Below are 15,154 nucleotides of genomic sequence, written 5' to 3' on the forward strand. Positions count from 1 at the left end.
AAACCTCATTTCAATCCTGAAATATTTCTGTGTCCATCAGTTATTAGATATATCAAACTGAAATGGCTGTTGCAAACACCAAAATATTTAGAACTAAAAATGATTAAGGCTGTATTCACACATACATACAACGCTAAATAGCGCGGCGTATACGCGGCGTTAACGCGGCGCTACGCGGCGTAAACGCGGCGCTATGTGCAAAAAACACACAAAAAACGCCTGGCGTTACTCTGTGTGAATACAGCCTAAGATTAATAGGGGTGCCCAAACTTTTTCATAGGACTGTATATAAATAATAATTTACTTCCCAACAGAGAATCGGAAAATCGTGTTTTTTCTTTTTTCAGAGATGGTCATCTTGTGCCACACTTCTCTAGATAAGTCAAGCCAAGAGGAAAGTTAAAAAAAGACACATCTGTACAACTTAAGCTTTCTACTTTCTAACCCTGTCATTATTCTTGGCATCCCATAGGATTTCAGGAAGTTATAAAAACTGGCGATAATATTCTGCATAAATGATTCCAAACATAAAACCGTCCATGCCAATGCAATGTCCTTTAATGTGTACGGGATAGTGCGGACCACCTAAACAGGGTCTCACTCCTGAACCACTGAAAACAAAGGCAAAACCAGTTGGGTAAAACTGGATACATTCAATCTAATTTGTGTACATGTGAATAGATTTGCTTCGATGCAAGTAACATTCAATACACATTCAATTCCACAATTCCAAGAACAATTTCCAACCAACTGATGGCATAAAAATGAAAAATATTCTGTAACGTGTCAGGTAAATACTTATATGCTAACAACTAACCTGATATCTGATGATAGATTAATTTTTTTAGAATTCAGATTTGCTTAGCTTTATTATATTTTGCCAACTTTCTGCTGGTGATTTACTTGGTAAACTAATGAAACCTCATGGGTCCATAGGACGTGGTATAAAAATACTGACCATATAAGCTTTTCCTAGACAAAATGTACCTTTTAATATATTTCCTTTACATTAGGCAGTACAGTATATGTCTTACTATATGGAAGGCTCTAATGCACTTTGTTTGGGTCCTTTTTGGCAGTAAAAGAATCTTCACAGTTATAAAGTTGCTCCGGTTTGTTGGCACTATGGCAATGAAATTAAAGAAGTCTTTGCACCTTGTGCAAGTAGCTGGTGAATATTTTGCAAAGTGACAAAAAAAAGGAAAAAAAAGACCCATTGGTGAATTGTAAAGTGATTGCAGTGATGTCCGGAGATCAGTCCAGGGCGAGCAGCGGCTGAGTGTTTTCATTGTCTCTGTGGTCCTCGTGCATCAGTGTGCCAGGTTCTACCACCGACTGGGACCTGCAACAGATAAAGAAACAGGCAAAATATTGTGGATTCAGATGAATGTGGGCAGACAGATGCAGGTAAGTGATGTCACCAGATGTGCCCACCCAATCCATTCACTGAGGTCAGTTTCACATCTGCGCATGGGTTTCCGCTTGGGGACCCCTCGAATGGAAACCTCATCTGCATAAAAAAGTGGTTACCGTAGGAAACCCATGGACCACATAGACCAGACCTGGGCAAAGCCTGGCCCCCGGGCCATATCCGGCCCTCTGACTGATTCAGACCGGCCCGCACAGCTTGACTAGGGGGCATGTCTAGGGGGGGGGGGGGTGTCTTAGTGCCAGCAGAAGATGGAGACATGTGGAGTGTGTCATAAGGTACTGAGAGATGTAAGGTAAGATGCAGGGTGGAGAGTGTGTGTGTGTGTGTGTGTGTGTGTCTGTCTATATGTGTCTGTCTGTGTCTGTATGTGTGTGTGTCTATATGTGTGTGTGTCTATATGTGTCTGTCTGTCTGTGTGTCTCAGTAACCTAGGGGCAGAGATGGAAGGGGAATGTTATACTAGGGCAGAGATGGCAGATGGAGGGGGGACATGAAACTTGGGGAGAGATGGAGGGGGGACATGAAATGGGGAAAATAAAGGGGAATATGAAACTGAGGGAGAAATGGAGGGGTGGGGGGACATGAACCTGGGGTAGATGAAGAGGGCACTTAAACTGGGGGGACATTAAACTGGGGACAACTGGATGGGGCATTAAATCGTGGAGGAAGCTGTATGGGGACCTGTCTGCCTCTAGTTGCCGCCAGTTTAATGACCCCATCCAGCTACCCCTACGGTTTAATGTCTGCTTCCAGCTTTCTGATTTTAATGTCCCCCTCTAGTTGCCCCCAGTTTCATGTCCCGCTCCAGCTGTCAATTTATTGTCCCCCTCCAACAACCCCCACTGTTTAATGTCCCCCTCTAGCTGCTCCAGTTTCGTGTCCCCTCTAGTTTCCACCAGTTTATACTGGGGCACCAGGAGAGGGACTTAATACTGTGGGGCAGTTGGAAGGGAACATTATAATGTGGGGGCATATATTGTATGGGTGACTGTAGGAGGATTATACTGTGTGGGGGCACATGGAAAGATTATTGGGAATGGGCGGAGTCAACATAGAAGTGGGTGGAGCTAAATTTGCCATGGCGCGGCCCTCTAGCATAGTTTCAATTTCTTATGCGGCCCCATGGGAAAAATAATTTCCCACCCCTGCCATAGACTATAATGGGGTCATGTGGTTTTCACTCAGTTTTCACACGAAAAACGCAGAGAGGGGATCGGAATGGCCCGAATGTAGATGTGAACTGGACCTGACACAGTTATGTGCAGGAGTCTGCACAGTGTAGGGAATGTCTTAGACTACCACTTCCACCATACTGGCCATACATACAAGCTGTTGCCTGAAAACACGGCTTGACAACCACAACTACAAACTTTTTATGGAAATTGTCAGGGCTTAATAAAACAACTCAGCCCCGAAAGTGACAAGTCCAAATAAATGAGAAGGGAATGTCAATCCTACATGATCTAAATCCCATCCTGTTATTCCATTTCAGCTTCAGAATATTTTGACGTACTCTGAAAATTGTCATAGAAGAAGTATTTTGTACAACTCTGTCTGAATTGTTCATGGATATTATGAGTTCTGTTAATTACCTAATTAGCCTAATAAAGCTTTGATGAGATCAAATGTCGACATCTTGCAAATTCAGGGCGATACTGCTAATAAATTCTGCTGTTTCATTTATATTAGAGAACTTTAAAGGATCTTCTAAATTATGTAACCATGAATCTAATTCATGTGAAGGTCAAAATGTAGCAAGTTAGTGAATGTGGCTAATTCAGAGCATTAATATATAATGGCCTCCAGTTTTCTGCATGTTCAAGTCTTGAAAACATTTATGTGCTTGGTCCAAATATTCCCATATTAAGGACATAAAATGAGCAGAGCATACAGTACAGGTCATTTACGATACACACACCTATGTATAAAAGACTTACTGTAAATGGAGATGGATGAAATATTGCCTTATTTGCTATACAAGTCCCTATGTACCCAATTTATCTAAATATTTGAGGAAATGTCAGTCCTCTGAACATTTGGCTGCATAATACAGTCAAGTAACTACAGACCATAAGTTTTATGTGAGACATCAGCATTATTTTTGTGATCAAGGCCTAAATGTCTTTAGTAGAATATAATCATAAAGAATGTGCTATATTATTGTATATTACAATTACAAATAATGCTGATGTAGGCTAATCCTACTGTCATGTCTAAGGCCCAGTTCACATCTGCGTTTGGTAATACGTTTCGGTAGTCCACATGGGGACCTCTCGAACAGACTACCGAATGCATTGACAAGCGGTGAACAGTGAAAGTACATGGACCCCATAGACTATAATGGGGTCCATGTGCTTTCTGTGCGGTCTCCACATGAGTCATGCAGACAGGAAATTAGATCATGAAGTACTTTTCTGTCTGCATGTTCCATGCGGACACCGAGCGGAAAGCACACGGACCCCATTATAGTCTATGGGGTCCATGTGCTTTCATAAGCTCTCTGCTTGCCAATGTGTTCAGTAGTCCGTTCAGGGGTCCCCATGCGGACTCCCCCAACGGATTACCAAACACAGATGTGAACCAGGCCTCACTGTTCTGAATGTGCTGTCTTCATATAGTGTGTTGGTTATACTGAAGAAGAGGCAAAGGCTTAGAGTAAAGCTCCTTTACACATTGATCAACTCGAAACAAATGTACATTGCTAATATAACAAGTCGCTCAGTGCTTTATTCCATTTACATACAGTAACCATCATGACTATGCAAATTCTATGGGGATGAACCATTGTTAATACAATTGTTTGTCCCTGAACAGTTTGCATTCTTGTTGTCAGCATATCCTATGTTAACATAAGCTCAATGTTGCTCATGTTTACACGTGGTAAAGACCAAGAACGAACAACAGCTATTCGTCTGCCCTTGGAAATATGCCTTAAAAGGGTTTTCTGGGCTAAACATTGATGATCTATCTCAAGGATAAGTCACCAATGTCATAGAGGTGGTGGTTCAAAACCTGGTACTCGCCCCAATAAAGTGTTTTCATGAGCTGATGCACAGAGAATGGAGCAGGAAGCAGACAGCTTTGTTGTCTGCAGTGGCTGAATTCAGGTGACGGGGTGGCAGTAACCTGATTTGGCCACTACAAATAAAATGTTGTCCTTGGTTTGATTGAAACCAAGGACTTCAGCATTGTAAGGCTACAGTGCTAACCACTGAGCCACCATGCCCTTACCTGACACCCTGGACCAGGGGTGAACCTTCCCCTTTCGCCGCCTGAGGTGAACGACAGAAAGCCGCCCCCCCCCCCCCCCCGGGAGGAGGGGGCGGAGCGGAGGGGGCATGGCAAAGCGAAGGGGGCGGGGCTTAGCAGTGTTCGCAGGCAGAGAGCAGGCAGGGAGAGGACGTGCTCTCTGCCTGAGCGTGAGGGGAGGCCGCTGGAGCAGCGCTGCTCCAGCGGCCTCCCCAATCCACCGCTCGGTGCTAAGCCAGTCCAGGACAGCTTGTCCTGGACTGGCTTAGGTAAGCAAAAATGCCGCCCTCCATGGGGCCCTGGCATAGCGCCGCCTGAAGCGGTCGCTTCAGGTTGCCTCATGGGAGGTGCGGCGCTGCCCTGGACCATACCTTTTAGTAGAAGATAAAGTTCCATACATATCAGTTTACAATGTATCCAGTCTAACCAATTTTCTTTAAATACATCAGACTACTTTCACATCACCATATTAACATTCTTTGTTCTAATCCATCAGACTATTGACTTTTCAGGCCACCTTGCAGTGTACAGGGTCTTTTAGATCATACATGCCTTGCTAAGGATTCTGGGAAGGGAATATGGGAGGCAATAATAGTCTTCTTAGGAAGATGAGTACCCCTTCTAACCCGCCCTGATGAGGGACAATAAACCTGAAACAGCTGCCTGTGCATCGCTCTCTCTTCTTGTGAATGGTGCTGGTTTGGCTTTAATTCAAGATCATACCAATAGGTTTCAGGAACACCAGACAAGGAGCTATTTCTCCTTTATTGGCCAAGGAGGACATATTTGTATATTCCTTTCCCAGTGCCTTTCAGCAGCACCTTTGACAGGTAAAACTGGGTTCACAAGCAGGACGTTTCTCTCTGCATTTTTTCGGGAGGAAACCTTACAGACCCCAGGGTTTTGTAAGTGGACTCGAAGAACGAAAACCTGAGCGCAGCTGTTTACCCCTATCATCTTTTAGTACTGTTGAAAAAAAAGATAGCAGATGTTTTACTGCCTATTATGGGTCACACAACCCTTGAGGGTGGACTATCGTGGGGTAATATTGGCTCTCTGTTGCACTGCTTCTATAATTTTACCTTTGCACTGTCATAAATGTTGTTAGTATTTAGTATCATTATATAAACTATACAGGAATTCCACTAAAAAACCCCACAGAAATATGAACCAGGCATGAATTCTATGAGTACTATTCTGCCTGTACACTACCAGAGCACTATGTGTGGTGGAAAAATAAATGGGATTGCTATTTTAATTGCAAGGATGTCCTTGGTCTAGGTCAATGACATTAATCTGATTGCAAGTCACAGCTGCGCCTGCTGAACCGCGCTCATATCTCGTGCTGCAGGCTGCGATACAGCTGGGATATATGGTTGTTTTCTTCATTTATGTCGTGCTATTTAGGTAGACATTATACACCTAAGGAATGATGCACTATGCTTGTGTAAGTAACAACACTGTTTTACAAGAAGACAAATGAAGTGGCTTTGTATGTGACCTGTGTAGAAATGTTTCATTACAATGTATAAATCCTACAACTTGCTGTTATGTTAGGGACAGTAAATCATCAGCCTTCCATGTATATACCAAGCTGATTAAAGGGGTTGCCCAGCCAAGAAAAAATGATTACTAACCCAGCTCAGAGTAATGTACAAAAATTTTAGAGAAAGTCACAAATCTCACCTCACCTCTTCCTTTCTGTTCCCATTCAGACAATTTCTGGTCCCCTGCTGGTCTCTACTTGCTGCTGCTGCAGTGACATGTTGACCCAGAAACATGTGAACACTAAAACTTATCAATGGTGGAAGCAGTGACTCTCTAAAAATATTTTTTGTTTGGATGGAAAACCCCTTTAATGTATGAAAAACTGACAAGTGGATATTTGAAGTAATAAAACAAGTAATACAAAATTTTCTCAGGTTCTAAGGGTGCATACCTCCCAACCAACCCGGATGCAGCGGCACAGTCCTGGATTCCGGGTCCTTTTCCGCTGTCCCGGTAGGCGGGTGGTATATCCCAGTATCAGTGTCACTCACATCTTGCCTGCAGTTCCTTGAACAGTTCAGGCAGGGAGAACAGAACTCTGAATGAAAGGAAAGTCGAAATCCAGCACAGCCTCCACTAGCTAATACGTTAAAACTTCATACTTTATTCAGGAGTCATGCTCCAAATTAAAAAACATCAGCGTACATGTAGTTCCAAGTGTGGATACAAGTAGGACATAAGCCTCTACAAACCTCTACAAAACAGCAGGGAGAATGAGTAGAGGTGAGTATCAGTGGTTTTATTATGTTAAATTGTGGGGGCAAATGGAGGAAGCACATTAAATTGAGGGAGGGGAGATGGAGGGGGCATTAAACAGGGGGCAGATGAAGGGGGAGCATTAAACTTAGGGGAGATGAAGATGATACATTAAACTGGGAGGCAGATGGGAGGTATTAAACTGGGGCACAGATGAAGGGTCACATTAAACCGGGGGCAAGCTGGAAGGGGGCATTAAACCATGAGAGTAGCTTGAGGGGGATATGTCTGCCTTTAGATGCCCCCAGTTTAATGTCACCCTCCAGCTGCCCCAGTTTAATGTTCCCCTTTAGTGTCCCCCAGTTTAATGTCAACCTCCAACTACTCCCACGGTTTAATGTCAATCTATTTTCCCCCAGTTTAAACAGGGGCACCAGGAGAGAAAACTGTGTGAGAAACTTTGTGAGAAAGGTCGGAGTCAACATAGTAAGTGGGTGGAGTTAAATTTGCTGCGGCGTGCATAGTATACAGCACATACTGTCCCTCTTTCTATCCTTTGAAAGTTGGGAGGTATGGGGGTGGATCCATTGGGTAATTATTATGTTTGACTTTGGTTATACTTTGCAGGTTGCAGTTCCAAAGCTGACGTAAAAGAAACTGCACAGCCCAGCAGGTTTGGGTTAGTAAATCACTTAAAGGGATTTTCTAGTATTAAGATATCGATGTAAAAACCTTGTGCCATCAATATCAGGTAGGTGGGGATCCAACTCTCAGCACCCCTGCTTATTAACTGTTTGAAGAAGCATATCCACACCATACACTTAGTAGGGATGTTCGTCCAAGTGGCCGGGATGAAGCTGCAATAACATGCACCTCCCTTACTATGTATGTAGACGTATTGACCTAAAAGTGGCTGCAGTGTATTGTGACCCCTTCAAGAAGCTCATTGTCATTGTGTGTTGAGAGGTGGACCCTCACTCATCTGATGTTGATGACCTGTATTACAGTAAGGACAGGCCATCAATATCTTGATCCTGGAAAACCCCTTCATAGGGAACTTTATATCCAATCAAGCACTGTGAATTGTAAGGGAAGTTAGGCTCAGTACCATCATACTTTTAGATAGTCCAATAGACACTCCTTCAGAAATATGCAAATGAGGCTTATCTGCAATGGTGAGTGCCAGGGTCCCTGTCCATCCTGAACATAGTGAGAATGGAGGCTCTGCATTGCATAGGAGTTTCATTTGCATATTTCTAAAAGTTCTTTTTTTCAAGGAAATTTAAAGGTGTAATGTCCCTTCCAACATACTTTGGTTAAGTTGATAGAAACTCTTTGAGTGAAAAATTTACTGTGTTGTTGAACTTGAATTTATGGCTAAGTCTGTTGAGTGATTTATTTAATTTAATTTAAAAGTTTTTGTATTTTTGATTTTAATTAAAGCAGGTTAATGTATTCTTCATCTATACATCTAGTTTTATGACATTGAATGAGAAACACAAGTAATGGAAATGTGGAAACATCCATTCATCATTCAGATGCAGATCGATGCCATAGATGTACTGCGGATTACAGTGACTTCATCCATCTGATGTGGCTGTTTCCAGTTGTGTCATCCTTTTAGACTAAGATGTTACATCTTCCTCAGGGTGTATTTGACAAGTCTTTCCGGTCTTTCCGGTCTTTCCGGTCTTTCTGGTTTGTGCCTTTTGGGCCTGGTCCTGGAGGAAGACTAGTCATTTTCATAAATGATTATTCCTGCAGGAGTTTCTCCTTTTGGCACGTACAGCTGTGGCCTTCCACTGGATGGCAGACAGGACTCATCATTATCTTAACAGCGTTAACATGTGAATACTACCCTACCATAAGGAAATACTGCAACTGTGGCTGTCCTGAAAAATTTCAACATGTCTGGGGTGTGTGGTCTACTTCTCTTTCTTGCTTGAGCTTCCTTGCCTCTATGTTTCTTTTGTACAATTTCTACACTGTCTACCAATAAGTATTTGGACACCCATGTAAATGAAGATACCTGCGGTCGTGATGTATGTCACGCCTTCTGCCATTAAATAGGAAACAGCATTGGCATCAGTCGCATACAAGATGCCATGAAGTGTAGAGTTGTCCAATTTCGAGAAAGGGGTAATTGTGGGGTACCACAGAGATGGTCGATCCTTGAGGGACATAGCAAGTGAATAGAATTACCCAAAATCAACAGTGGTCTATGTGATTACGAAGTGGAAGGTGAACAGTGATTGTCACAATGTGCCCCAAGTCGGCAGACCCCCAAAACTGGGAGATAGAGACCGACGAGTGCTGGTGAGAGAAACCGCACCCAACCGATGGCTCACATACACCAGGAGTTTCACCAGGTATCCGGGAGTATTGTGTGGATCAATACCTTCCATAAGGAAGCATCTGCTGGGTTCTACCAACTACTGAATAGGAATAAATGTTGTTTTTCTATTCTACCACAGCTGTCCAAATACTTATTGGTAGGCAGTGTGTATTGTCCCCTCAGCCTACATATAGTACCTTCAGCCTGCATGGCAACAATACACCATGGTCCATTATAATTGTTCTAATATATCCTGTGATCCTACACCCTGCATATTTTCTTTATTTGCCTCTTATTTGCTTACGTTTATATGACATATATTCTCAAAAAAATATCCAATGCAGGGAATGCCCTGGTAAGCTTTATCACTCCCTGGATAACATCTCTTACATATCACCATAGCATTAATTGTCCTTCAACCAGAAACATATGATCTAGCTCATATTAAAGTACCCTATATATCTCCATGCCATAAAATGGAAATAATAATTGATTAGTGGGGGAAAGATAATTGAAACATTAATGAAAAACCGATACTGCCAATAGGAAAGGAAGTGACCTTCAGTTCACACCGCCGTATGTCCCCATCATTGTAGGCCAATAACCAGGAATAATTTACAGTGGGACTTTGCTTACATATTGGTGACCTAGTGTCCTTCAGTGTCATTTACACCCTTATTCAGATTCATTTTTAGTCCAGCCCTTCCACCATCACATGGAAATAGCTCTTATTATTTTATTATATAGACATCTTGGGCATGACGTCTCTACTGCCGAATCATTAGAAGTCAAGTCTATGAGTGGAATTACTTAAGGTTTGCTATTCTTACACCAGTCTTAATTCATTCCCCAGAATTACTCCAGGGAACTGGCCTAGATGTGTGGTATAACTAACAATAATTTTCTTGCTTTTGTTATAGTAAATCTTGCCACCTACATTCCTAGGACCTGAGATGCACCATTGTGCGCCAAAAAATATGCCAAGTTATGATGCATGGCCACTTTTTTGACATAATATATCTGGACCAACATCTTTAGACTTTAGGTCTCATGCACAAGAGAGAATCATGTACAAGTAACCAATACAGACAGACACAAAGAATCACTGCAGCTCTGTTCTTCATGCGCTACAGTGTTACCGAGCATCGCTTCTAGAGGATTATTCTGGTGTCTTGTTGAGCATGGAACATTTCTTTCTGTCGGATTCAGAAATAGTGTGATAGAAAAACCTACCTATCCATCCGTATAAAATCCTAGGCATATGGAAGTATAGTCTACTCTTTCTCTTTCTTGAGGACAGACAATGCAATGTTAAATAAGAACATATGAGAACAATGTGTGGCAGAAATGTCACTTATTACTCTAAAGGCTATGTCCCTGAACACACACAAGCTAATACACTGTCTACCAATATGTATTTGGACACCCATGTAAATTAAGATATTTGCGGTCATCATGTACGTCACGCCTTCCACGGGTAAATAGGAGACAGCATTGGCATTAGTCGTATGCAAGATGCCACGAAGTGCAGAGCTGTCTGATTTCGAGAAAGGGGTAATTGTGGGGTACCACAGAAATGGTCGATCCTTAAGGGACGAACTGAATTACCCAAAATCGACAGTGGCCTATGTGATTATGAAGTGGTAGGTGAGAGGTGATTGTCGGAATGTGCCCTGAGTCAGCAGACCCCCGAAACTGGGAGATAGAGACTGACAAGTGCTGACCAAAAACTGCACCCAACCGATGGCTGACATACACCAGGAGTTTCAGTAGGCATCCAGGAGTATTGTATCCATCAATACCATCCGTAAGGAAGCATCTGCTTGGTTCTACCAACTACTGAATATGAATAAATGTTATTTTTCTATTCTACCACAGGTGTCCAAATACTTATTGGTAGACAATGTAGATGTAGCCACCGGCACCATCTGATGGGGTATATGTGTGAATAATGTCTGGCATACTTAACCAGGAGGTAACACTTGGCAGTGTTGAGTCCATGGTCACATCAGAATTGTGAGAAAAGCTGAATATCTTGGATCATAGACAAGGAAAGAGACTTGCACCATAACTCCATGACATAAACTACAGACATTGGAGAACTACAGACATTGGTTTGGTGCAGGACCAGCAGCTTATTTTACCTAGTAACATAACTGGTAGATATATAACCAGTGGTGACTACATGCATACAAGATAATGGACCAATTGTTGTTGTTCATAACCACCTGCATTAACCTGTATTTTCATCCATTTTCTATCACTTTAACACACCTAAGCGTGCTGTACCCAGGTTATTTCTGCCATGTGAAATAAGATTAGTGAGGATTAGCATTCGATTTCTTAATACATTAATCTCCAAACTAGGGAAAAAGTGTATTTAATCCCCATGAGCCAATGACTTGGATTACAGCATTAATTAGTTCTCAGTTAATGACCTACCTTCTATATGTTCAGTATGGCGTGCTTGAGATGGTTGTTGAGTTAGCTACCATGCTCCATAAATACATACAGTATATGCTAAATATGTTGACCCTATGAAATAATTATTGCTATTATGAGAACCTTTTTTTAATATAAAATAAAATATTTTTATAATAATAATAATAATAATAAAATAAAATATTTTTAAATATAAAATAATAATTAATATTAATTATATTTTGTGACCATCTAGAATGGCCTACACCAACATATTATTAATCCACAACCCAAGTGAATATCATTATTCATCCTTTACATGGCCTAATTCTTGGCCATATCAATGTTGCCTGTAAAATCATGACCATGGTGTATACAGTGATCAAGAAGAAACTGAACAGCGCTCTAGTACTTTGAGCTTGCTTTACTTTATTCAATAAATCTATACAGTCACAGATTCAATAGTACAACGCCTCTCAATATAAATCTATAGCATCAGCCTTCGCTGTTTGTTATAATGCAACATTTTGGGCCAAAGTTCTTCATCAGGCATAAGAAGTATGCAACAGATATATAATGGAAGAATAACAAGGGCTGGATTCTGGGTACCACAAATTCTCTGGCTGTATGTTCTGAGTGGCACATGTATGTTCACAGTAGTCAAAATGCCCTTGACTTTGCCCAAAGCAAAGAAACCCATTTTTGAGATGCTAACCATTTATAGCAGGGGTCTTCAACCAGTGGCTCGGAAGCCCCATATGAATAACTCTTAGCCACGTGGCTCACCATGGTAATCCTCAGTTATAACTATAAAGATGTGCCCACACTTACTTTAGCTTGAATTTGTTGTACATGTTCAATACAAGATTGCGGCACTCTAGCAAAACCCTGGACAAGCTGCAGCTCACAACACAACCACTTGGTGGCCACACTCTGATACCTTGTGGCAGAATATTGCAAAATCATGTTGTTTTGACCAAACTGGACATGTTCGGCCAAAAGGAGAGCATATTAAGGGCACGTCTGTATATTCATTATCACAGCATTATAAAGAATGGGTATTACAGCTTTATTCTTTAAAATGGCTTCCATTTCCCATACTTCTGACTAGTGCTTTGCTATTAATTTAAGTAGTTACACGACTACTAGGTGGTCGTATTGGACAGACTTTTTGTGACACAGTTTAGAAAAACACGCTTTTTTTAAAGAATTGAGTCATCTTGTGCCACATATTTTGAGATATTTTGACCCAAGAGGACATGTGGTTAAGGACATGTCTATATGGAAATGGCTACAACATCATCCACTTTGACAATACTGTAGATACATCTTAACCATCTGAACAGTTCCAACCTGGACAATATAAATCCAGCGTAAACTTTCACACAGAAATATTTATCTGTACATTTCCAATTTCATAATTTCCTTATATCTAATATGTAATTTTTCCATCATGAGAGGTTACCATCCTCTATGCTACATGTGCTTTACAAGGTGAGAAAACATGGGACGTCTGATTGTTTCGGCTCTGCTTATCTTAAGTAACTCTTATACATTTCACTACATTTTTATAGAAATAAGTTATTATATAGAATATAAGACTAAAGCTTATATATTATGTATCTTATGGTCAACTGCACATAGATGTAAAAGATCTTTACCTTTTCATGTATTTCGGCGAGCAGTCTCTCTCTAGATTGGACGGTGCGTACTTCACGTGTATAGCATTGTAAGACGTGTGAGTATACTCGTTCTCATCATTGTAATCAGGACCAAGCAGAGTCCTCGCCCATGTCCCCATATCATATGGAGGAAGTGTACCCCCAAATTCAGATGGTAAACATTCTGGGTGGATCAACTGGTGCAGACTGTTAAGATTGTTGCCATGGAGGAAAATCTGTAAAATATAAATAATAAAACTGTGAAATTATAAAAAGGGAATTGTCTGTCATTGCTCTGAATAATATTCTCTGCTTGTCACACTTTACTTATTCCGTATACTACACGCGATTCTTGTGTGTCTATGTGTCCCTCCTGATGAATATAGCTTTCTGCTATTCAGTCTGTATCCTTCTATCTTACCTTTCCTTCATGCGTTTATGTCTTCTATTGTAGTATTAGACCTCTATGAGGCAGATTTACTAATCCTGTGTGATATTAGGGCAGTGTAAACTAAGACTAGGAAGTCTAAACATGCCCCACATATATCACTTTTGTTTGCAGGATGGTTAATCTGGTGAATAGACACTTGTTTAGACTCTAAATGAGACAACATGGCTTCGCATCATATTGGCTCATTTACTATATGACTTGGAGAGACCTAATGGGATTTCTTGCAGAGTGATGACTGCGTGACATCACAAATGGTTATGTAGGACTCATGTATACAACCATAACACTAATACACAATATGTGTGGGCCTATAGTGCTTCTCTAAGGTTACACATACTTAAGTAAATTTTTATGAGAATTTTTACAAATATGACACTCTTAAAGAGAACCTTTTAGGCGATTTCTGTGGCCCTGTCTGAGACCAGTATATAATATAGGGAAAGAAGCTGATTTCTGTGATATATAGGGTTATATGATTTAGGGCAGGATTTTTGGGTAAAACTCCTGATAGGACTCCTAGGAGCGACAGTGAGAGTCCTGATTACCCCGCCCACCCATAGGATGACTGGCAATCTACATACATTATTACATGGAAGCCTGTCAATCACTGTGTGTGAGCGGGGTGAGCAGGACTCTTACTGGCTATCCCAGGAGTCCTGACAAAATATACTCTTCTTTATAGGTAGCATGCACATGACAGTATACATGCACAGGCCCTTGAGAAAATGGAACTGAGAACACTTAGATAGCATCCAAGGACCCATACATTTCGATGAATGAACCCAAACTAAAAAAACTCGGAGAAATAGGTCCTGACCTGAGTTTTGCGTCAAAACTTACAAGTCCTGGACACAGTCATATGTATGGGGCCATAGAAAAGAATGAGTTAATGTGCTATGAGTTTTGGGCTGTGTTTGGGCCGTAGAAACTATCTGCAAATTATAGAGCATTATATTCTATTCTTGTCTGTATTGCAGCCCAGACTCACAGTTACAAGGATAAGGGATCATACAAGTCTTTTTGTGGATCCGTGATTGCATATGACATACTGGTGCAATAGAGACATGCTTTTTGTGGATCAGTATTTGTGGTCAGTAAAAACCACTATGGTTGTGGTCATGTAGCCTAACTCAGATATCAAATTATATAATCATATATATCATAGAGCTCAGCTTCTCTCCCTCTGACATATCCTGCTCTCAGATAGGGCAGAAAATTGTCTAAGGCCTCGTTCACATCTGCATTGGTATTCTGTCCAGGGGATTTTGCATGAGGACCCCCTCGAACGGAATACTGAACGCAACTGCAAGTGGTGTGCCAGTGAAAGCACACGGACCCTATAGATTATACTGGGGTCCATG

The 15,154-nt window shown here is 41.3% G+C and overlaps 2 protein-coding genes across 3 annotated transcripts in view; one reads left to right on the forward strand and one right to left on the reverse strand.

The window, feature by feature from the left end:
* The window catches only part of LOC142200234 (uncharacterized), a 312,476-nt gene that overhangs the window by 171,685 nt on the left and 125,637 nt on the right, over nucleotides 1-15,154 (forward strand). The window lies entirely within an intron of this gene.
* The window catches only part of CLVS1 (clavesin 1), a 70,729-nt gene continuing 55,886 nt past the window's right edge, over nucleotides 312-15,154 (reverse strand). For both annotated transcript variants that reach the window (XM_075270461.1, XM_075270462.1), the window contains exons 5-6: nucleotides 13,343-13,578; nucleotides 312-1,342 (exon numbers count right to left, since the gene is read on the reverse strand). In XM_075270461.1, coding sequence (XP_075126562.1) covers nucleotides 1,255-1,342; nucleotides 13,343-13,578 — 324 coding nt within the window. In that variant the 3' untranslated portion in view covers nucleotides 312-1,254. The remainder of the gene's footprint in view (nucleotides 1,343-13,342; nucleotides 13,579-15,154) is intronic.

The sequence above is a fragment of the Leptodactylus fuscus genome, chromosome 4, assembly GCF_031893055.1.
Source record: "Leptodactylus fuscus isolate aLepFus1 chromosome 4, aLepFus1.hap2, whole genome shotgun sequence".
Lineage (NCBI taxonomy): Eukaryota > Metazoa > Chordata > Amphibia > Anura > Leptodactylidae > Leptodactylus > Leptodactylus fuscus.